General features: G+C 39.5%; 1 protein-coding gene across 16 annotated transcripts in view; it reads right to left on the reverse strand.

Moving 5' to 3' along the window:
• Window positions 1–24,470, reverse strand: part of BPTF (bromodomain PHD finger transcription factor) — a 124,998-nt gene extending 100,528 nt beyond the window's left edge. For 5 of the 16 annotated variants that reach the window (XM_074319899.2, XM_074319898.2, XM_074319894.2 and 2 more), the window contains exon 1: window positions 23,600–24,469. In XM_074319899.2, coding sequence (XP_074176000.2) covers window positions 23,600–24,206 — 607 coding nt within the window. In that variant the 5' untranslated portion in view covers window positions 24,207–24,469. Of the gene's footprint in view, window positions 1–23,599 lie in introns of all 16 variants that reach the window. The other 11 variants (XM_019732868.3, XM_074319896.2, XM_074319903.2 and 8 more) reach the window with 7 other exon arrangements.
• Window positions 24,471–25,212: the final 742 nt, after the last annotated feature.

Raw genomic sequence — 25,212 nt, forward strand, 5'->3', positions numbered from 1 at the left:
TCTATATGATCTAGCTGGAAACCATAAAATAGCTTCTATTCGAACGATTACTATGTACATACTGAACAATGTGAGTACGTTTGAACGATAACAAAAATACTGGTCAGTTCATTCTGAAGCATTACTGGGAGAGTATAAATTGGTTCAGTTTTTTAGAAAGCAACTGGCAAAAATCCATCTGAATATCACTTTGATACAGCAATTCTACCTCCTGAAATTTATCCTACAGATATACACACACATGAATTTAAGTACAAAAATACTTAATGCAACAGTTCATAAAAGCTTTAGTTTTGTGTGTTGTATTTTTCTTTGAACCTAAATATACGTCAATACTTAACAATGGAATCCAATCCAGTAGTTGAAAAAAAACGAAGTAAAATTCATATGTGCTAAATTAAAAATCTTTAAGATACATTATTAAGTGGAGGGAAAAGACAGCTACCGAACAATGACTAGAATACCATTTGAGAAAAAAATTAGAAACAAAAGAAAAAGGAGCAATGATAAAGTATGTATGTCTAAAAGGTCATATAAATCTTTTAAAGTGGTTGCTTCTGGGGAGGAGAACTGGGGAACAGGAAAAGAAGACTAATTTCTTAATATCACATGTATATATCTTATGATATTTTAAAATAAAAATATGGGTCAGGTATCTATCAAACATTAAAAGGTTAATATTCAAGTCAATAAAATGATGCTGGTACTAACGGCTACTGATGGTCTTGTATGAATACAAATATAAGATCATTACGCCAAATTCAAAGATTCAAGTGTCTAGAACTGAGCACAGATTATCGTGTAGAGAGAAACCTCAAAATTAAACCACTTAAGCCTCAACTGTCAATCATTAGTGTTTAAGTAAGTAATTTCAACCATTCATGGAAATATATTTAATATGCCATTGACGATTACGCTCATTACCATTTTCAACACTTATCTAATATCTAGCAGATAAATTAATTTTTCTGTATTTAAAAAAAGGATTAACGTTAATCTCACCAGTTATCGGGAAAAGGCAAAGTAAAACCACAATGAGATACTGTTGCATACTCATTGATGGACAAAAATTTAAAAGTCCAACAAAACAAAGTTTGGGGAAGAATGGAAAAAAGCAGATACACCAGTATACCATCAGTGGGACTATGAACTGGTACCACCACTTTGTAGAGCAAGTCAGAGACAGGTTAAGGCTGTATATGGAATCCTGAGACAGTGTGCAAACTTTTTATCCATGACCCAAAGTAAGATATACATTTTACATCTCAATCCAGTACACATACATCCAAAAATAAAGTTCTACAGAAACACTACTTTTACTATGTGCCTTACTATATTAATATCTTATTTATTTTCTATCCTAGTCTAATACCGTCTATTCTCTTTCTGCTTTTAAAACATGCAGCCGCCGGCCCGGTGGCTCAGGCGGTTAGAGCTCCATGCTCCTAACGCCGAAGGCTGCCGGTTCGATTCCCACATGGGCCAGTGGGCTCTCAACCACAAGGTTGCCAGTTCAATTCCTTGAGTCCTGCAAGGGATGGTGGGCTGTGCCCCCTGCAACTAGCAACGGCAACTGGACCTGGAGTTGAGCTGTGCCCTCCACAACTAAGACTGAAAGGACAACAACTTGACTTGGAAGTACACACTGTTCCCCCAATAAAGTCCTGTTCCCCTTCCCCAATAAAATCTTTAAAAAAAAAAAACACACAAAAAAAAACATGCAGCCCACAATTTGAAAAACATTTCTCTAGAGAGGCTTTCCTTATGCATATGCAGACCATTCAATATTGTTCAGAAAAGCAGTCAATCAAGCTGCAAACAACCAAAACGTGCATCAACAAGGGAATGGTTAAATTGTGGAACATTCATTTATTTGACAGAACTCTAAAAAGCAATCCTGAGTAATCCAGGACTAGATATGTCAGCGTGGATCAATCCTAAAATATAAAAACACCAGGAAATAAACAAAAAAATTGTTACACAAGGATAAACAATTGGAAACCATGCAAGAGAGTTTATTGCTATGGGTGTGTGTGTGTGTGTGTGAGAGAGAGAGAGAGAGAGAGAGAGAGAGAGAGAGAGAGAAAACTGGCAGTTAACATCACCACTTAAGGGCAGGGAGTTGTGTCTATGTTGCTTATTGCTGTGAAGAGTGACTGGCATACAGTAAGGTACATTTGTTGAAAGAAATAGTTGTTTTGAAGTGCTAGCCCATGCAATTACACAAGAAAATGATGTCTTTACATTATTTGTAGATGTTACAAATGTGTGGTCCTCAAACTCTGTACATCAGAAGCTGATTCTGATTAAAATTGCTTCCGATTCATTAGGTCTAGGATAGAATCTCAGAATTTGCATTCTAACAAGGTGCTACTAATTGTGCTGGTCTGAAGTCCACGCTTTGAGAACCACTGCCCTAGAAATTAGAAAAGTTACTCCTCTGAAATCTAGATGAGTAAAAATTAATTCACATCAGAAGAAATTCACTAATTTCAGAAGTTACCTTCAAGCCTTACTACTCAAAATGTGACTGGTATTACCTACAATGCTTGAGAGAAATTCAGAATCTCAGGCCTCACCCCAAGCCTACTAAATTAGGATTTGCAGTTCATCAAATTTTTCAGGTGATTCACATACTCATTAAAGTTTGAGAAGCTGCCTTAAAACAGTCCATCCTAAAACTGGAGGTGCAGCAAAATCACACGGCAAGCTGTTAAGAGTAGTGTCAAAATGCAACCCAAATTTACAAAAACCCATAGTGAAGCTCAGTACTCTGTTTTGTTTTTTTTTTCTTTCTCTCCAGATAATTCTGATATGCAGCCAAGTTTGAATACTGCTTTACAGAAACTGGATATTCCCCCAACCAAGCAGAGACTTTTGTGGAAACTCAAGCAACAAAACTAAGAGGTTGCCTCAGGAGGCGTAATTAGAATAGAAATGATGTGAAAGGAAGCTGAAGCCTAATCAAAGACATTAATAAGCCTACAAAAAAGAAAATGCTAAGGATGGAAATTGGTCTGCCTGAATTCTGGGGGAAAATAAAGAGAACCAAAGAACAAGAATTTGTCAATGAATTTCTAGCATCGTCTAGGTTAAGGGAGAGAATTTCTTGACTGAGTAACAAAGATTCTGATAGGTTATTACCTTAACAGAGAATTATGTTACTATGTCCAGATACTTTATTTAAATGACCTGGCAGTTGTTGAGGCAAAACTTTCCATCTTTTGTATTCCATAATAGAAAGAAGTCTACTTAATAAGGCCTACAGGGACGCTCTCTGAACTCTTTGGAAGAACTGGTCAATACTCACCAAGTGTTAACCATTGCTTGAGGTCCTTTTCTACATGCCTGAGTTTTTAAAATATGCACTGTGCGCATGATCTGTATTTGTTTTAACAACAAAAAAAAACTTCTCTACATTTTAAACAGATATTGCCTTAATTTGCTGAAGTCGCAAGAAATCCTAGACCTTTTCCAAGGCCCTGATCAAATGTCACCTCTTCTGTCTCTCCTGCGCCTCCTGGCACTGTGCTTCTCTGACACTTGGTACAGCTCTCCATTAGAGTGTGAGCACATTTATATTACAGGCAATTATTCATGTACCCCCAGCTCATTTGTTAACTTCTTTAGAGCACAGACCACGTGTTAGTTATTATAGTAACTGAAAGGTATTTGTTCAACTGATGACACCCAAAAGCAGAAACTACCTGCAGAGGGTGGAGGTCCAGGGTTGAGTTCATGCCAAGATTAAAACCCAGATGCCACTGTAGATTTTTCATTTTGGCCTTTACATTTTTATTGTATTAATTCCAAAAAGAGTATTTACAGAGTGTTTTCAGACTTTTAGACCCCAGAACTCTACATACAACGTGTGCTTCTAAAGGGGAAAATGTAATATTGCCCACCTATTTGCAAATGGTATATGAGAAAGATACCAGGGCCGGCCCGGTGGCTCAGGCGGTTGGAGCTCCATGCTCCTAACTCCGAAGGCTGCCGGTTCGATTCCCACATGGGCCAGTGGGCTCTCAACAACAAGGTTGCCAGTTCGATTCCTCGACTCCCGCAAGGGATGGTGGGCAGCGCCCCCTAAAACTAACAACGGCAACTGGACCTGGAGCTGAGCTGCGCCCTCCACAACTTTATTGTTCCCCACTAAAGTCCTGTTCCCCTTCCCCAATAAAATATTTAAAAAAACAAAACAAAACAAAAAACATGAGCTTTTTCAGTTGAATGTGTCCCTAAAAATCGCATTTTCTTCTGGGATTTGCTACTCAAAGTGGACATTTAAATGAAATAAGACTTATTTTTGAGAACTGCTACCAAAAAAACAAAAACCATCTCTATTTGCCAGGCAATATGATTTACCTATGTAGAAAATTCCAAGAAATCTACCATAAAATAAATAAATAAATAAATAAATGAAGTTACTAGAACAACGTGAGTTTAGCAAGGCCAAAAAGACCAATACACAAAAATCTACTGTATTTCTATTGTAACAATAAACTTGGAAACTCAAATTTTAAAAAGTACCAATTATAATAGCACCAAAAATCGTGAAATACTTAGGTAACAGTACATGCAGGACCAGTATGCTGAAAACGATAAAACACTGATGAAAGATCAAAGACCTAAATTAATGGAGAGAGAGAATGTACTCATGGATTGGAAGATTCACTATTGTTAAGATGTCAATTTTCCCCAAATTAAATAAGAGATTCAACACAATCCCCATCAAAATCCCAAGAGGATATTTTATACATATTGATAAGCTAATTCAAAAATATAAACAGAAAGACACAGGAACTAGAATAACCAAAATAATTTTGAAAAAAAGAAAGTTGGACAACTAACTCATACTACCTTATTTTAAGAGTTAACTAAAGCTACTGTAAACAAGACAGTAATCAAGTAATCTTGATTACTTGCAGCAAAAGGACAGACACAGAGATCATTGGAACAGAGTCCAAAAATAGACTCACACAAATATGGTCAATTGTATTTTTACAAAGATGCGAAGGATAAGCAACGGAGAAAGGATTTTATTTCAACAAATGGTAATGGAACAATTGGACATCCATATGCCAGAAAACAGAAGCTCAACTCCTATTTCACACCTTATACAAAAATTAACTCAAAATGAATTGTACACCTAAATATGAAACCTGTAACATTTCTAGAAGAAATCCAAGAAAATCTTTGTGACCTAGGGTTAGTTTGGCCAGGGATCAGCGAAACTATAACCCACGAGAGATAAATGTTTGGAAAAAATAATCCAAAGAATATTTGGTGATGTGAAAATAAGGTGAAATTCAAATTGCATATCCATCAAGTTTTACTGGAATACAGCCCTTCTCATTCGTTTATATATTGTTTCTGCTGCTTTCTTGCTACAATGGCACAGTTCCAACAGACTGCAACCAAAATGGAAAACTTTTGCTCTTGGAAAGACACTGTTTAGAGCATGAAACACAAACCACAGACACAGAGAAAATATACGCACATCACACAGGCATTACAAAGTACTTATATCCAAAATGTATAAAGAATTCTTACTACTCAATAAGTCAGCAACCCAGTTAAAACATCTTCAACAAAGATTTCATTTATCTTTCCACCAAAGATGCTATATAAATGGGAAATTAAAAGATGCACATGAAAAGATTTTAAGCTCCTTTAGTCATTAGGGATAAGCAAATTAAAACTACAATGATATACCCCTACACACCTATTAGGGTAGCTAAAATGTAATGATAAATAAATAAAGCAACTAACAATATCAAGTGCTAAGGAAGACGTGGAGCAACTGGAACTCTCATACATTTGCTGGTGAAAATGCAAAATGGTGTAGCTACTTTGGAAAACAGTCTGGCAGGTTCTTATAAACATATAACTCAGAGAAACCCAACTCCTGGTATTTACCTAAAAGAAATGAAAACTTGTTCATACAAACACCATTATGCAAACGTTTACGCTAAGGATTAGGCAATATTATGAAATCTAATATAATTCTACTAATTAACATAGGAGAAAAATTGTATGATCACCTCAAAAGAATCTAGGAATACATCTGATGAAATAAATAGCCACATATGAATAAAAAAAAAAAAAACTATGTGTGTGACAACGTGGAGATTCTTACCTGATTTAGTAAAATGCTAGAACACTGGGGGATGGGGGGAAGGAAAATTCAGAAAGAAATCCAGCCGGCCCAGTGGCCCAGGTGGTTGGAGCACGGTGCTCCTAACGCCCAGGTAGCCAGTTTGATTCCCACATGGGCCAGTGAGCTGCGTCCTCCACAGCTAAGATTGTGAACAACAGCTCTCCCTGGAGCTGGGCTGCCATGAGCAGCCGGAGATTGGCGTGAGCTGCCGGTGGGCTACCGTGTGCCACCATGAGTGGCCGGCAGCCAGCGTGAGCTGCTGTGAGCGGCCAACCGACGACTGGTGGCCGACCGACGACTGGTGACAGACTGCCTCAGCCGGGGGGGAGCGCAAGGCTCCTAATACCAGCATGGGCCAGGGAGCTGTGTCCTACACAACTAGACTGAGAAACAACAGCTTGAACCAGAGGGTGGGGGGCGGGGGGGTGGAAGAAGGGGGGGAGAAAAAGAAAGCAAGCAAACAGATATAGGTGAATATACTCAACACAATTTAAGGTCTAAAACTAAAAGCCAGCCTAAGAATTAACAGTGAAATAGTAACATCAGTTCCATGAAATTGAGAAAGCACACTAATAAGATGCCTATCATTACAACTAATATTTAACACAGTTTTGGGGTGGTAGGCAATGCAATTTGAAAAGAAAAAAAGGAGATATAAAAAAAGGCACGTGCATATGATTCATGTTTGCCAATCATACAATTTTATTCCTAGAAAATCCAACCCAATCAACAAATAAGCTATTAGAAACAATTAGGAAAAATAAGTGGTTAAATCCAAATTAACTTTTAAAATCCATGACGTCTCCACTAGAAGCTCCATGACAGCAGATATTTTTGTAGACAAGTTCTTTAAACATATAGTAAGATTTCATAGTATAAGCGAAAAGATTTACAAAATCAATTATGTATTATCCAATTGTATTAAAAAATGTTTCTACACATGTGAGTACTCACTTATATGCATACACACATATTCACACAAAGATTGTAACCTAAGGAGAGTAACCAAAATATTACTATCTTCTGAGCTTTCTAAATTTTCTGTATTTCTTTCCAGGTAAGTGCAAAAAGCAAAAACAAAATTTAAAGTTCTTACTAGATTTTCAGAAGTGTTGTTTTTAAAATTCAAAGCTTTTTTCCTAATTATCCAAATCACAGATGTCAAGAGTGCAAGAGCTAAAAAGGGGAATGGGCAAACTATGGCCCACCACAGCCTGGTTTTGTACATGAAGTTTTATTCATTATTGACTACAGATGCTTTCATGCTACAATGGCAGAGTTGAGTAGTGACCACCAGACCCTCAAAACCTAAACTATTTACTATTTGGCACTTTTAGAGAAAGTTTGCCAATCTCTGGCCCATTAAATAATCTACTCCAGTTTATACTTTACAAATGAGTAAATTGACACCTGTAGAGGAATGACTTCTCTAAGATCAAACTCAAACTAAGGAGCAACGCACAATTCCATTCTCACCTAGCCAGAAAATTCTCAAAACAGACATTGCCGTACCCACTTCCCCCAGTTTGAGAGCTAAACCTCAGATTCTCATATCACAAGTGAATAAGTATGTTTACCAATAAATTGATGAGGAAAAGGACTTTGGGCCTAATCTGTATCCAAGAACGCCTGCTAAAGGTCTGAGTAAACCTTGGTAGTCTAGAAAAAGCTAATTTAAAAGCCACATAAGCACAGATTAAGGAAGGTTTAAGAATTAAGTGATGGGTGTATAACCTGCTTCAGCCTAAGACATTTGCCATTCATTTATAATTGCCTATTAAATGTAACCCAACAATCCCACTCCTACAATCTACATTATAGAAAAACCGGTCCAGGTGACCTAAGATGTATCTAGCACATTTAGAATAGCACCATTTGTAAAAGCAGAAAGAGACTAAAATTTCAACAGGGCTACTTTTTCAAGGCAAACATTAACAGAAAATGCAGTTATGTATTAATGGGGGGGGACCACTTCAGGTCTTTACCTTACATACTTGGACCCTGTTGGCATTTAAGTTTGTGACACCGGCCATAAACATCTCCACTATTAGGTTTCTTCCAAAACACAGGGAAGATTCTTAACTAAGCTATTTAGGTAATAAGGCAATCTTCCAAGTTTACAGATGATCAAAAATCTGAGGCATTCACCCAGATAATTCAGACTGAAGAGTTCAAATGTATTTGAAATTACAGTAAAACTGCTTTTTAATTTTTTTCTTATTTGCATTAACACTTTGAACGTAGAGGAAGGCTTGAGGAAAAGAACATAAGGTGGAGAAAAGAGTAACTTACTGAGTTATGCTTCAAGGAGCGTGTGAAATAATTTTGATGTCTAGAAGAATGGAGAACTATGCTGATAGGATTAGCAATTTTAAATGTTGGACTATTTCCTGAGACAAGTCTCAATATAGCTATACTAGCATTAGAAGGAAAAGGACAAGAAGAGAAATTCCGCACAGATTAATCTGTGCATTTCTGAAATACTTTTTAAGTTCCATAAATAGAATATACTATAAACAGACAGACCTCAAAGAGGCAATGTTAACACACTGAAATCAAGCAGGAAGCCATGACAGTAAAATACAGAAGAAACTGCACCTACTGAACATGGCCATTCAGTAAGAATCACTTGGCCGTGCAGTCTCCCAAGTGTGTGAATTCTAGAACACATCCATGACTAGAGAGGAGTCTAAACATTAATTTTCTTAGCAGCTCTCCAGAGGTTCCAGAGTTGGCATTTAACCTCACTTAAGTAACAAAAGAATTCCGCTCAAAAAAAGCAATGAATTTTCCTTGAAAATTATAAGCTACATTATCTGGCCAGATAATTTATAATAAATTACTTATTTATATTATAATAAATTATAATTATTAAATTATAAATTAAAAATAAATTATCTGCCCTGAAAAGGTTTTAGATAGGAGAACCCAGACACACTGGGACACACCAGTATGTCACAATTCAGCTCACAGACCAACTTTTAAACTTTTACAACATAGGAACTCTCTAAATTATCAAATTAAATTTCTCAACCAAAAGTCTCTGAGTTTTAATCCTTCTTTCCCTTCTGTCCGACATCTGTGATTCCTAGCTTAACTTTATCTGGACTGTGGCAGATTTTCTAAAACCAAGTGTTAACTGCCCACCTCCTCCCCCGACCACAAGAACCATAAATGAGGTCAGTCCTCTCGAAGATGATCTCAAGACTTGGTGCAGAAATTCAATGCCATCATATACATAAATGACACTGGGCCAACGACATCTCAACAAAGGAGGACCAGAGCCAAACTGCTGCGGCCACCCAGGCTGTGCAGGATTTGGAGAACATAAAAGGCCTGAGGAAAAGCACTGCGAGGTAAATTCTCCGTCTAGCAGAAGCAGACTGACTACAACAGCACGGTCAGTCCGAGAGACTGTTCTGTGATGATATGAAATGACCCAGGTGTTCTACATCTACGTGGTGCGACACAGGAGCCACTAGCCACACGTGGCTACTGGGCACTTGAAACGTAATTAGTGCCACCGAAGAACTCAAGTTTGCACCTTATTTATTTAAATGTAAGTAGCCACCTGTGGCTAATGGCTGCCACACTGGACAGCGCAGAAAAGAATCCAGAGACTTTCTTTGACTAGTACACTCAGTTCAACAATTTCCTGTGCTGCCTACTGCAGACCAGAGACGGAGCCAGGCGCTAAGAAGATGAATGAACCCTCCCTGCCCTAACGTAGGTTCTAGTGAAGGGGACTGCCAGATAACTAACAGTCCATTTCAGTACAACGTCTTAACAAATAAAGGTACAATGACAAAGAGGGCAAATAATCCTTCCTAAGTGTTTAACAGTAACGGAGCCTCAAAACACATGAAGGGTGACAGAACTCCAAAGAGAAATAGGCACATCTGTAACAATACTTGTAGACTTCTTAGTAATCAACAGAACAAGCAGATGGAGAATCAGCACGGATACAGTCCTTATCACTGCAAACAACTTGACTTAACTGACACTTATGGAACACTCCACCCAACAGGAGAATACACCTTCTTTCCAAGTACACCTGGAATCTTCACTTACACACACAACATTTTGGGGCACAAAACCAAACTTCAAATTTTTTTTTTAATAAAATTAAAGTTATGCAACATAATGAAACAAAATTAGAAATCAGTAACAGAAAGAGACTTAGAAAACCCCCAAATATTTGGAAACTAAACAACATACAAATAAATGCACAGGTCCTGAGGGGGAGGGGAGAAGTAAAGGGACTTAGCACCACCTAGGGAAAGGGAATGGTGACCAAAGCAAGCCGCGGAAAGTGATAAATGGATGACTCGGAGTTAATCATCACAGCAGTAAGTAACTATAAAGTGTGTGAGGGGAACTACAAAGAATTCAGTATTACTTGACCATCAAATTCAAGGTGAAGACAAGTTATGACTAAAAGAAATTTAGAAATTGACTCATCCTTGACCCTTTCCCTCACCCCCTATCTAACCAATCACTAAAACGTGTCACTCTAAGTCCTAAATCATTTTTTGACTTATTCTCTCCATCCCCAGGGATACTAACCTAATAAAAGATGTTACCTGGGCTACTTCAATAGTCTAATTCCCTTCATCAATTCTTATCCCACTCTAATTTGTTCTCTATTCTATAACCAGAGGGACTTTTTAAAAAAACACACAAATCTGATCACATCACTCCTACTTAAAATCCCTCCTAGTTTTCCCTCCAGTCCATTGCACATGGTGATCCTGCGGCCTAGAATCCTCCTTCCCCGCCCTTCAGCTGGCTACTTTAATTTTGAGCTTAATTGTCACCTCTTCAGGGAGTCTTCTCTGACTCCCCCCCTACCACCCGACCAGGTCGAATTTACTTGCCCTCTTTCGAAACATTTCTCTCATTGATACCCAGGCCACCTTCCCTGCTACACCAGGGCAGGGGCCATATCTGATTTATTTGTGGCTACATCCCAGAAAGTGCCTGAAACACAGCAGGTGCTCAATAGGTATTTTTTGAATAAATGAACGAATCAATGAAGCAACAAAGGATGAGGCTGAAGGGAATTCAAAGCCAATTCACAGACTATCCACATACACTAAAGCACACAATCATTTTTCCACTGAAGATTTTTAAGAAAGGGCCCAATGTGGTCAAAACCGTCTTAGAGCAGAGCAGTGTGTAGAAGGATGGATGTGAGAGAAATGAATGAACACAGGGAGGCCAGGCAGGCAGGCTTGTTCCTTCAGGAAGCCAAGTGAGGGATGAAGAGGGCCTGATTTAGGGAGCCATCAGCACAGATGGACACGTGAGCTGAAAGGTACTTAAGAGAGATATAAGGTGTAAACTGAACAGGACCTGGTGACAAGCCTGCACCTGGAGAGTGAGGCATAGGGAGGAGTTTGTTACTTCCCCTCTTCTGACTTGGGGAAGGAAATGGGAGGTTGGGAGTGGTCACTGCAGCATGAGTTCTATTTGCAACATGTTGAATTTGATGTGCCTATAGGACATCTAAGTGGAAGGGTTCAAGAAGTATCCCTCCATTGGTGAGTTAAAACACAGGAAAGAAATCGTAACTACAAACAGAGATTTGGGTATCAGAGGCCATGGGAGAATTAAATTTTATTAGTCAAAGAAATGCAAATTCAAACAGAACTTTTAACCCACTGAATGCAAAGATGGTTTATAAAAAAACCAGTGCTGGAGAAATGGGCACTTTCACACACTGCTGGTGGAAGTATATTTATTATATTTGTAATATAATGATCTATCATATGTATTATAATGTATACATTATTATATATTACATAACACATGTCTTATATAACATTTATATTAATAACATATTAGTAATATGTATTGAAAGCCTTAAAACAAAATCAGGGATGTGAACCAAGATTTATCTGAAAGGATGGTCACTAAAAGTAATCATAACAGTATAGCTTAACTATTTGGTAAAGCCTTAGGATGGAATCTTACGTAGTATTAAAAGTCATACTATGTCAGCCCCCTCTCATTCCAATAAATTCTATCCACCAAGGCCAGATAATTGTTCAAGAAGCTCAGATTCATCATGACATATTCCAGTTTAAAAACATTCAATGACTCCCTACTGCCTACAAGTACAAATTCCTCAGGCTGGCATTTATTCAAATTGGACCAAATTATAATCTCCATTTCTCTGGTCTTATCTCCTTGTCACTCAAACCACAAGTATGTAGTCCCTAAACATGCATCTTTCTGTCATATGTTACATTTTGCAATCCTTCCTGTTCAACATTCTCCTAAAGAAATCCTATCCAACCTTCAAAGTGTATCTAAAATTCAACCTTATTCTTGACACCGTTTCTGATCTCCCAATAGAATGTGACCTCTCTCCCTAATTCGGTTTTTCCTATAAAACACTTAATCATTGTCTGCCCTGTGTTATAGTTATTTATGCATTGTGTTATTTATTCCTTCTAAAGAATAAAGGTCCTAAGAGCAGGGACCATTTTATCCATCTCTGCATCTCTCTGAAGCTTTTAACAGTATATTGCACACTTTATAAGTATTAGACAAATTATTTTGTTAATGTTTTAATCACATTATAAAGAAATATTTAAATGAGACTTCTGTTTATATATGACAAATTTGTAACATGAGTTACAAATACTTTTTCCTCTCAACACTTGGTAAATTGACAGCAAAGAAATACAAAAAGTAAAAACATGTTAGAACAAAGAGAAAAGAACCACAACGAGATATCACTTCACACCTGTTAGAATGGCTGTTATCAAAAACACAAGAAATAACAAGTGTTGGTGAGGATGTGGAAAAAAGGGAACCCTTGTGGCCTATAGGTAGAAATGTAAATTGGTGCAGCCACGATGGAAAATAGTATGCAGGTTCCTCAAAAAATTAAAAACAGAACTACCATATGATCCAGCAATTCCACTTCTGGGTATATACCCAAAGGAAAAGAAATCACTATCTCAAATAGATATCTACACCCCCATCTTCATTGCAGCATTATTTACAATAACCAAGACACGGACACAACCTAAGTGTCCATCAACAGATGAATGGATAAAGAAAATGTGATAGATTCACAAACACACACAAACACATCAATATTATTCAGCCATAAAAAAAGGAAATCCTGCTATTTGTGACAGTAAGACCGACCTTGAAGGCGTTATGCTAAGTGAAATAAGTCAGACAAAGAAAAGACAAATACCGTATGATCTCACTTATATGTGGAATCTAAAACAAAACCAAGTTCACAGCTACAGAGAATAGATTTGCCAGAGGAAGGGGTGCAGGTGGAAGAAATGGGTGAAGGGGGTCAAAAGATACAAAATTCCAGTTATAAAATAAGTAAGTCATGGGGATATAATGTACAGCATGGCAACTACAGTTAATAATGCCATACTGACTATATCTGAAAGTTGCTAAGAAAGTAAATCTTAAAAGTTCTCATTACAAGAAAAGAAGTTCTTGTAACTATGTATGTGACAGATGTTAACTAGACTTATGTATACATTTATTGAATCATGTTGTATATCTGAAACAAATACAATATTACATGTCAATTACATCTCAATTTTTAAAAAATAAATAGAAGGTGGCTCAGGGTTCCTAACAAGACATTTTAGTAAAGTGTGCGTACTGTAAAGTGTGATTCCACACCTTCCCTCATCCAGCTCCCTGGGACATCAGGCATACATTCCCCGTCGCAGACCCCTACTCCCAGCCCCACATAAGAAATTAAAGAAACCTTCCCTTAAGGAAACAAACAGACTCTTAGGAGAAAAATAAAAGAGTGAAAGAGAAAACAATAAAATATAAACAGAAACAAAACAAATACTGATATCTGGGGTTCCACCAAAAAAATGTTGGCTCACTGCCAAATTACTGTGCATGAAACCCACCTGTTGACAAACCACGGCTACCCACCAAGCACTATCCAATGCCTCCCTCCCAAATATGAACAGCTAAGGCTCATCAGGCATTTGAAAAAGGCCTCCAGTAAGAAAGAGAGAAAACAGAAGAATAGAATCTGAGGAAACAAAAGAAACAGAAGCAAACTTAAAAGAGATAAGAGAGGATGCTGCACCCAAGAAGAGGATGCTCTGAAAAAGGAACAAAGAAAAGAGCTTTAGGAAATTGTGTATCGTAAATAATTATTATGTTAGCTGAACTTTCCAAATTCAATAACAAGGAAAGAAAATTCAGTAACAAATAAAAACTGGGCAAAATATTTAAACAGACACTTCACCAAAGATTTGCTTCACAGACAGATCAACAGCACTGCTCACTAGGAAAATGCAATCGCAACCATAATGAAACATACCACCTATCAGGATCACAGGAAGCCTCACCCATTGCTGGTGGGAATGCAAAATGGTAAATCCACCTTGGAAAACAGTTTGGCAGGAGGAGGAGGGAAAAGGGTTGACTAAAGGAGCATAAGGGAAATTTGGGGGAGTGATGAACTGTTCTATATATCATGATGGTAGTGATTACATGACTGTATGTATTTGCCAAAACTTAAGAGTCAAAACTGTACACTAAAAAGGGTGAATTTTATTATATATGTAAGTTGTACTTTAAATAAATTTTAAATTATCATTAATGAGAAATATAAGAAGATATGTATAAATGAACAGGAGCCTATAAAAAAGGAATAGAGACAACAAGTTTTGTAATTAAATATCTGATAGCTGAAATAAAAACTGATTTAATAGAAGGCTTGGAAGAGAATGAAAAAGAATTCTCCCAGAAAGCAGACCAAAAGGACAGACAAAAAGAATTTAAAAAAAACAAAAAACAAAAAAACTTAGTAAGATTAGTCTAGAAGATCCAACATCTAACTAACTAGGAGTTCAAGAAGAGAACCAAGCAAACCTGGGGGAAAATTAGCAAATAATAGAAGACATTTTCCTAGAACTAAAGCACACGAGTCTCCAGATTCAAAGGGCCCACACCAAGTACCCAGAGCACAATGAATGAAGAAAAGTTACATCAAGGGATTTATCTCTGTAAAACCTCAGCACATTGGAGACAGTGAAACAAGCCTAAAAGCTTTAGAAAGAAAGAAAAACTGACTAGACATAATGGAAATCATCAGAATGACCCTAGACTTCTCAATAGCAACACTAGCTGCGGGAACACAATAAAACGAATCTTTCAAGTACTAATTTTTTAATTTAGGATCCTATACCTAGCCAAACTATCAAGTATTAGGGTTGAAAAGGGCATTCTCATGTAATGAAAAAAAATGGGGGGGGCGGGGAGTATTATTTCTCATGCACCCATTCTTAGGAAGCAAGTAGAAGTTGTACTGAAAAAAGTAAACCAAGAAAGATGCAGGACGCAAAAAACAGAATCAACATGGGAGAGCAACAAAAAGAAGCTCCAGTGTGACGTTCACCAGACCTACAGGGCAACCAGTTCAGGTGAGAGCAGACATGCTGAGGGCTGCAGAAGGGAGAGCAACAAGGAAAAACGGGAATTGCTCCATTTGAGAGTTTGGAAAATAGTAAGGGATATTTCTCAGTAAGTGATAGTGCACTGGGCTAAGTACACAGAAGACTAACAAGCAAGTGAAAAAATAAGGCAATAATTCCAGGGAAATAGTTACAAAAAAAGTAATAACCATAGCACATTATTTGATTCAACCGTGAATAACAGTCATAACAGAGTAACCAATTCCTCATGATTGATCAAAAAACCATGCAGTAACTATAATGAGCAGAGAAAGTCAGGGTAATTATAATAGGGCTGAATTCTTACCTACGACAACAAAGTCAAGAGAGAAATGTTTAAAATTGATAAATCAAATATAAGCACATTATTTTAAAATACTGTGGTAATTATGGGGGGGGGGAGCTATAAGAATTGAAAGCACTTGCCTCTGGAGAGGTCTCAGGTGGAAAGAGGTACAGTAGGGAACTGCTTTTGTTCACTACGGGTCTTTAATACTATTTCATTTTATCACTGCTCATGTACTACTTTGATAAAGACCCAATTATATGGGAAAACCTTACTGTATATAGCAAATAAAAAAAATCAGTTTGTTTAATATGATCCTATTATCTTCTGTTAAATATGTAGATAAAAACATGGTATAGAAAATGGTATTTTAAAAATACATAAAAACATTTCCAGTGGTTCTCTTTAGTTGGTAGGATTTTCCATTTCCATCTATGTATTACATGTTATTTTCCCAAAAGAGTAACTCTACACTATTTTTATGATTTTTCATTGCAATTTTTAAAAACAACTTGAGACTAGATATCAGGGAAAGGAGAGAAACAGTAAGAGGGCCATGGCTGGTTTAAAAACCTGGAAAACTGGTGTTTAAAGGAACAGGCAGAGAAAGATGGCATGGTGGAATGACCAAAGAGCTGGAATGACCAAAGAGCTAGAAGTATCAACAGTGCTTTCTCTACTTTAACCATCGTAAATAAGTAAATGTGTTATTTATTCTAGTTGGTGGACTAAAGATGTTAGATAAACGAAATTTTTAAAATGGGTAAGTTAAACATTTAACATATCTTAAATAAAGTTCTGATTTAATGTACATTTTTTCTTAAACGTGGTCCTGGAAATATGTTTATATCTTATGAGTCAGTTGATAGCTTTCGATAGAATAAAATACAACCTCACCACACTGGAAGTAAGATCCCTCCATCTTCAGTTCAGGAACAAATAGCAGCTAATTTTTACTGAATCTTTCCCACGTGCCAGGCACTGTTCTAGGCATTTCATATGTTAACTCACTTAACTCTCACAACACCTTGAATTAAGTATTATGAGATCTCCATTTTACAAATGAGGAAAGTGAGGCACAACGAATTAAGCAAAACTACCCATCATCACAGAGCCCAGATTCAAACCCATGAAGTCTGGTATCAGAGTCTTCGTTCTTTAAATCTTTATGCTACTGTGTTTCCCTGAAAATTAAGACCTAACCGGAAAATAAGCCCTAGCATGATTTTTCAGGATGACATCCCCTGAACATAAGCCCTAATGAGTCTTTTGGAGCAAAACTTAATAAAAGACCCGGTCTTATTTTCGGAGAAACATGGTACGTGCTACGTTTATCTAGAATCCTCAGATTCTCATACATCATGATAGCCTAAAATGTTGTGGTGGCCTTACATGCCACACTCCTCACACTGGCAGTGTGCGGAAATCAATGGTATGACTCCACTTACACTGGTCCTTCCCTGACAGATCCTCGTGGAATTCATTCTCCAAGCCGACCTAAGACAATCCAAAAATCTTAGATATTTCTAACAACTTGTAATCCAGCTCTCTTTCATCCTAAGAGAACTTGGTTTTAAAATTATTATAACAAACAAAATAAGTCTGGTTAAGATGATTCTATTAAAATTGTATTTGTAATGAGCTAGCAATTCCAATCCTTGGCTATATCCAAGAGAAACAAAAACATATTGTACAAAATTCTACACAGGAATGTTCCCAGGAGCATTATTTATAATAGCCAAAAAGTAGATACAATTCCAATGTCCATGAACTCATGAATGGAGAAGCAAAATATGGTCTATCCATATAACAGAGCAGTACATGCTATAACATGCATGGGCCTTGAAAACATTATGTTAAGAAACCACAAATTTTAAATGATTCCATTTATATAAAATGTTCAGAAGAGAGAAATCAACAGACAATGAAAGTAATGGCTGCCAGGTGATGGAAAGGGGGAGGGAGAGAACGGACTATAGGTTTCTTTTTAGGGTTCGTAAGGCCGATTGGCTCAGTTGGTTAGAGCACGGTGCTCTTAACAACAAGGTTTCCCCGGTCGATTCCCGCATGGGCCACTGTGGGCTGCGCCCTCCACAACTAGATTGAAACAGCTACTTAACTTGGAGTTGATGGGTCCTGGAAACATACACTTAAAATAAATAAAAAGTTTAAAAAAAAAAAAAAAAAAGTAATGTCCTGGAATTAGGTATTGGTGATGGTTGCACAACCCTGCAAATATACTAAAAACCACTGAATTATACACTTTAATTATACACTTTAAAAAGTATGAATTTTATGGTGTGTCTATCATCTCAATAAAGTTGCTATTTTAAAAATGAAATTTTATTAAATATGGATTGAAAATTTTTCAGCAATTTAGAAGTCCAATAAATGGTAACTATTACTGTTACTATTTTTAAAAATCATTCAGCACTCAAAAAATATTTGAGTAATATAACTTAATATCTAACAATATATATAAAATTTGAGGGGGGGTGGTAGATGAGGGTAAAGGGGATCAAATATATAGTGATGGAAGGAGAACTAACTCTGGGTGATGAACACACAATGGGATTTATAGATGATGTAATACAGAATTGTACATCTGAAATCTATGTAACTTTACTAACAATTGTCATCCCAATAAACTTTAATTAAAAAAAATTGATATAAACCAGTAGACAAAACAATTAAAACATTATAATTATATTCACTTTTATGCATTTAATTCTTTCTGTATGATTTTTCTCTCAATCTCTTAAAGTGTATTTTGCAAGTATAAGTTGCTTTTTTTTTTTTTTAAGAAATATTCTGCCTGTGGAGGCTTATCATTTAAAGAACCGAAAGCATGGGGGGAAAAAATCAGGATAATGAGGGCCAGTGCTAACTTATGAAGCTGAGGCTATCACTGCTATAGCAGACATTCAGAGAAAGGAGAGACCAAGGTGAGCAGCAGTACTCTGGGAAGACTTCTCCGGGAAGTGGGATTGGAGCCTAGCTAAGGAGCAGGGAGGGAACCATCTGTCCAATGCAAAGAGGGCATCTAAGATTTGCTCCTGTCTGTATGGGTCACCCAGATTACTGGTCCTCCACCACTACCATCTACGTCTCGCTCCCTGCATGTCTTCTCCCCACCTCCCAAGGATTTGCAGTTACAGGGAGGATACAGGGTCTAGAGAGGAGTGAGAAAAGGAGACCTAACAAGAGACCAGAGCTCCTGGCTTTAAAATCCCCAAATCCTGCTGCACACACACATTTCAATACATAGTTCCATTTCCAAAGCTACATCAGAAGAGATGAGCGTGAACTGTACACAGGACAGTGCATTACTGCATACCTCAGACACACCTCTTTACTACGCACCCATCATGTTGCCCAACTTTCTAATAACTCTTTGGGCTCTCATTTTCTTTCTTTTAATTCTCACGTTTAACTTCTTCAGGTACTGATATCTGAAATCAGATCTCATTAATTTCCCTTATAATCCTGAATCCCTACTGCTACTGAAAGCACTAACAGTCTTACAGAAGCGTACTTGATGCATTCGTGTGTTTAGACGTTAGATGTTGCCGAGGCCTAGAGAATTCTAAGTTGAATTGATCTTCTATTCGGGGCTACAAAACCCATCCAGGTCCCCACCAGCTATCTTGTCCTCTTCCAATCCATCCTGGAGAACAGAAGCTATGCTAAACTTCCTAATGTCCCACTGAAATCATGTCTCACTTCCAGATTTCCTGACTGATCCCCCAAACCAACAAATGAAATAGATTTGAAATCGACTGGCAGGCAGATTCTCCAAAACCCATCTCCTCCAGTCATTCTCTCAATTTTGGGGGTAAAGAGCTGGCTGCACTGGTGGTTTAACATATCGTGATTTGATTTGGTTTTGTCTCATGCTCTTGCATGGTGCTGATGGGAATCCAACATATTCCTTGGATGTTCCAGGAGTGAAAAATGACTGAGGATCTATCTAGCCCAACCCTTACCCCACCGATGAGGGAAGAAAAGTACAAACGCGACAGGCCTGGTTCTCTAGGTAGTGCCCAACAATGGAGCTTTACAGTTTATTTCCTATTCAAATACTCAGGCTCTTACTAAACCAGATTACTTGCGACTGCCCACACTTTAAAATCTGTGCCTTAGTTCATGCTGCTTCCTCCCCCCACCCGTCCATCCACACTGTCCATATGCCCATCCAGGAAGCATACACTGTCCATACACCCCCACTAACTCCCCCAATAGGGTATGATCTCGCCCTCCTTTAAATCTCCACTGCCCTCTGTACCTCACTTGTAGTAATCAGGATTTACGAATATACTGAAAAGACATTTGGTTCACACAGATGGGAATAAATATTGCCAAACCAGTAACAAATTCTGCTTCAGATAATCTACAGTTCATTCATGGTATCTATACCACGGATCTCCACTGTCACAATCCTTAGAGGACATGTACCACTAACTCTCCCACGGCAACACCAGAGCTTTTGCTTTCCGAAGACATCAGAGGTACAAATGTCAAAATTCCAGCTAAACGTTCTAGGAAGTCCCACACAAGTTAAATGCAAGAACTATTCTATTTCAACTATAATTTACATTTGTTTAATTAACAAATACTTTATTTCAAGGTGCTGTCAGAACTTTACCAAATGCCTCTTCAAAATAGATTTTCTATACAATACTTCTCAAAATATTGGCCAAATACATGTCATGAAACCTATAGGCTGAAATAACTTTAAATTTTAACAATAAAAATTTTAAAAAGCTTTATGCAGCCAAATGCTTAGATTAAGCAAAACTAGATGATTTCAATTTTGTGCTAACAAATTGCCATTCCTACAGTAACATGTCATGTGAGTACCTTATATACTTACTTAAACTTTTCTCCATAAAAGGAAAACATATAATCTCCAGTGAATAAACCTTTTCAAATCTATGATTTTAGAAAATTAAGCTACTAATATCAACCAATGTTTTTGCATCATCAACAGTTATTATTACCTACAAAGTACTCAACAGATGAATGAGTTATTTCTCATACTAATTTGCTAGTACTTAAGCCAGCATTCTAGTCTACAAAAATTAATCTAAATTACCAATAAAGTATACTCCTCTTTTAGCCTTGACCGTACAACAGGATTCAAATCCACCAATCCTACTTCTTTATGCACTCTTGGGATATCTTACACCAGCCCTAGAACGTTTTTTGCTTCCAAAGCATACATACAGATACACATTACTGACAGCCTTCTTCTCAGCCTTTATTGTCTGGAAGTACAGACAAAAAAACTAATGAAATTAGTGCTTTGCCAAAACAACTGTTATGCATTGTTACTCACTGTAGGAAAGTGGATACATTCTAAAAGTTTAAAACACAAAATGTATCATCCCTTCTACTGTAATCTTGAGAAATAATGTCTCAAAAAGTAAAACATCCAACAAGTTAACATCATATCCAATAAAGGAAGGAAAATGCCTGGCAAGCGATATGAAATAGCAGCTCAAAACACACTAACTCTGCTACAAAAACATTCACCGTTCAAACTATCAAAATCTAATTGACCAATTTTCAGTTTCCCAAATCCAAAACATTTTGGAGTTATGGTATCCACTGTAGCATTATCAAAACTTCATCTGTCACAAGTTCTCACCTACTAACAATCATTTATCCAACCAATCTTTGATGAGCATCCGCTACATGCCAAGACACTGAGCCAGGAAATGTAGGAGATGTAAGGTTAATATAAGGATGTATAATCTTTAATTTCATGTAAAGATAGGACAAGTATACACAAGATAAAGTATAAATGTCCTTAAGAAAAAAATGTCATGTAAGTACACAAATATACAAGTATTTTTTTAAAAAGGAAACACAAATTGTAATTTAATTCAGCATATATATAGCTACCAATCCTAAATTTGCTAGGCCTTCAAAGAGAAGTTAATGTTAGCTGAACTGCCCTGCTAAAACACCTTACATCTGTCTAACCTGAAAAAAAACCTGCCTGGGATAATGTAATTCAGTTTCCAGGGGTTTCAATTCTGGGTTCTTGGTAGAGAAGACCACATGTGATTTCTTAAAGTAAAAATTATTACTATAAAAGACATACAAAAATTACATTGGCAAGAAATGAAAAGTGGCATCGTCCCTGCTACAGACAAGACAAAAAAAGTTGACACTTGATTCATTCCCTTCATTCTCCTGCCAACACCCCCACCCCACAGACAGGCAGATATTCTTACTGTCTGGCAAAAGAAATTACCTTTTTCATTTGCTGTTAAGACAATCTAAATGGAACTACACCTGGCTTAATCATCATACTCTGCCAATAAATATTTAATCATTTATAGAAAATGGAAACATTTAAATTGCCTGCATGAGAAGCTATACTTCTACGTAGTCTCTTTAAAAAAAAACAAATGACACACCTTAAGATCCTGTTTCCTCATAAACTTTACTTTGTAAATGCTCTTAAAACTGGGTTCTAATTTAGTTAATCCAGATAAACAAAAATATAAAGGAAAAAAATCTTGTAGGTTATTGCTACAAGTTATGCCTTTTTCACAATTTTGTAAGATTCAACCATGTATTTAACACAAAGCAGCAATCGTGGCTTAAAAAATAAAAACGCATCTCACCACCAGCCTAGAGAAACTTTCTGTGAGAAAACAGGGGAGGAGTCACCATGGGGAAATTCATTACAGATCCAGGGAGGATTTTTATCCTTCAAAAAGGAATGAGAAGAAAAATTCATTTTCTAATAAATCCCCCTACTTCTGCGGTGTGACTTAGAAGTTGGTCCAAAAGTTCATCTTCGGCAATTGTGTCTGCATGATCAACTGTACATCTCCTGCAACAGGTGACTCAAAACTGCATTTCCCAAGCAAAGCAAAGGGATCAAACTTAATTAAGACACATGTTCCGGTGGTTTCTTACTTTTATTTTGGATTTTCCCAAAATGACTTTGAATGGGGTGAATTACCACGTTTGTTTTGGTTTTGTTTGGTTTTCTGCTTTGCTTTTTAATCAGCCATTTACCAGCAACTGTTGCACGAGCCCATTAGCACTCAATAAAAACAAACACACAGGACCAGATAAGGGTCCCCTACTAACCCAAACTGATCCATTTCCTCAACACGATTTTAAAACCACACGGTGTGCTAGGGGTGTGAAGTGAAACAAGTTGTATGTGTGTGTCCGGGTGCCACAACCTGTCTAAATCCTCAATTCCCTTTTAAGGAACAGATATAGAATAAAAATCTAAAAGAAACCACATTAGAAATGCAAAGAGGTTTGCAAAACAAGAGGCTTCTTTCATCCCCCCAAAAAACCAAACCAAAACAAGGGGGAGAAAAATGAATGCAATGGGTATGTGTGCCAAAGTTTCAATCCTGCCCGATGGAGACACTGCACTGGCACAAATTTTGAAGAGGAAAATGAGGGGGTTGGGGGTAGAGAAAGAGAGCAAGCGAGTGTGTGGCCTGCAAACTGCAACAATGCAATCTCCATTTTGAACAATGCGCCTCTATCCTCTGGTAAATCTCGTTTTTTGCCACTGGATGTGCCGTCGCATTTCCCCTCTGCTGGGGGGGAGGTGCGGGTGGGGGAGACCAGAGAGGGAGTGAGTAGAGGGGGAGGGTAGAGGAGGTGGGGAAGGAGTCTGCAGCAACTGGGCTGGGTGGGTACCTGGAGTGCTGCTGTAGGTGCTATGGCTCCTGAAGCTGCTTTCCGTGCAATAACTGGCGTCGTCGTCGTCGTCTTCCATCTCCTCCGGATAATCGGAGTCATCGTCGTCCTCTTCCATCTCATCTTCCTCGTCGTCCTCCGAATCCTGGGTCTCCTCGGCGTCGCCGTCCTCCTCCTCCTCCTCGGAGACCATGTCCTCCTCCTCCTCCTCCTCGCTCTCGTGGTCATCGTACACCACTTTGTTGACGGCCCTCCGGGCCGGGGTGGTCCGGGCCAGGTGGCCGCCCCCGCCCCCCGTCCTGCCGCCCCCGCCTCCTCGCCCCCCCCGGCCCGGGGCGCTGGTGCTGGGGGGGGCCGGCGGCGGCGGCGGCGGCGGCTTCCTCCGGCTACTGCTGCCCCCCCTGGGCGAGCTCAGCCGCGTCTTGGGCGCCACCTCAGCCTGGGCGGCGGCCCACCTGCCCCGACTGCTGCCGCGGTGCCGCGAGCGCAGCCCCCCGATGGGTCCGGACGTGGGCGGCGGCGGAGGCGGCGGCGGCGGGGCCGGGGCGCAGCGCTCCGCAGCGGGAGCCGCGGGCTGCTTGGGCGGCCTGCCCCGCCGGCCCCTCATGTTGGAGCCCAGGCGGGGGGAGAAGGGAAAGCGGAGGGGGAGGGGCGGGCGGAGGGGTGGCGGTGGGGGGCGCCGGGGCCGGGTGGGGAGGCCCGCGGGGCCGGGCGGGAGGGGCCCGGCCGGCGGAAGCGGGTGGAGGGAGAAGGCTCAATCCGAATTGCTGGGGCCCCACTCCGGATCGCCTTCAGCCGCCATCTTGTTTCTTCCCTCTCGCTCGGTGACTGGGGGAACCGACAGCGGCCGCAGGCCCGGAGCGCGGTCACGTGAGCTGCGCCGCCGACGAGCCTGGGACGGAGCGAGGCCGCGCGGCGGCCGCTAGGGGGAGCGCGGGAGCGCCGGATCGGGGGTGGGGAGCCCGGGACGCCTCCGCGCCGTGCGGCTGCACCACAGACGCAGGCGGCACGGACCAGAGGGTCGCTCCCCCGCGCGAAGTGTCCCGCGCCAAAGGCCTCGGTGACGACTGCCTCCACGGAGCCCCGCTGGAGCCTCAATTCAGCAGGGCCTCCTTCCCGCGTCTTCCCCCGTCTCCGACTCGGAGAGGAGGGAAGGGGAACCCCCAAATGTATCCCCCTCCCGCCCCCATGGGGAACTGATGCTGAAAGAGCCAGAGAGGGTATTGCGGGGGGACGGGGGGGCAACTCGAGGGACCGAGGGGGATAGGGCAGCTCCTGCGACGGAGGGAAATTAAGGGGGACGGGGAGACGAGCCCCCAGAAACGTGAAACTCCGGAGGCTTGATTCTGGAGTCCTGAAATTGATGCCATTGACAACTGCTTGAGGGCTGTGCCAGGAACCACGCCCTGGGCCGCCAGACCCAGAGGGAGTCCCTCTGAGACGCCTTGGTTTAGAATCCCCGCCCGAAAAGCCTCGGATAAACTCCGGAACGCCAGCTACGTTCCAGTCTCCTCCCACCTTTCCCGGTACCCCCGCTGGAAAGTCGGCCACCACAGCAACAACTCCCGATTTCTCGTTTGCAGTAGTGGAAAGGGTGACTACTTGCCTAAAAC

Source organism: Rhinolophus sinicus, chromosome 12 (assembly GCF_057876585.1).
Source record: "Rhinolophus sinicus isolate RSI-liver-muscle chromosome 12, RSI-T2T, whole genome shotgun sequence".
Taxonomy (NCBI): Eukaryota; Metazoa; Chordata; class Mammalia; order Chiroptera; family Rhinolophidae; genus Rhinolophus; species Rhinolophus sinicus.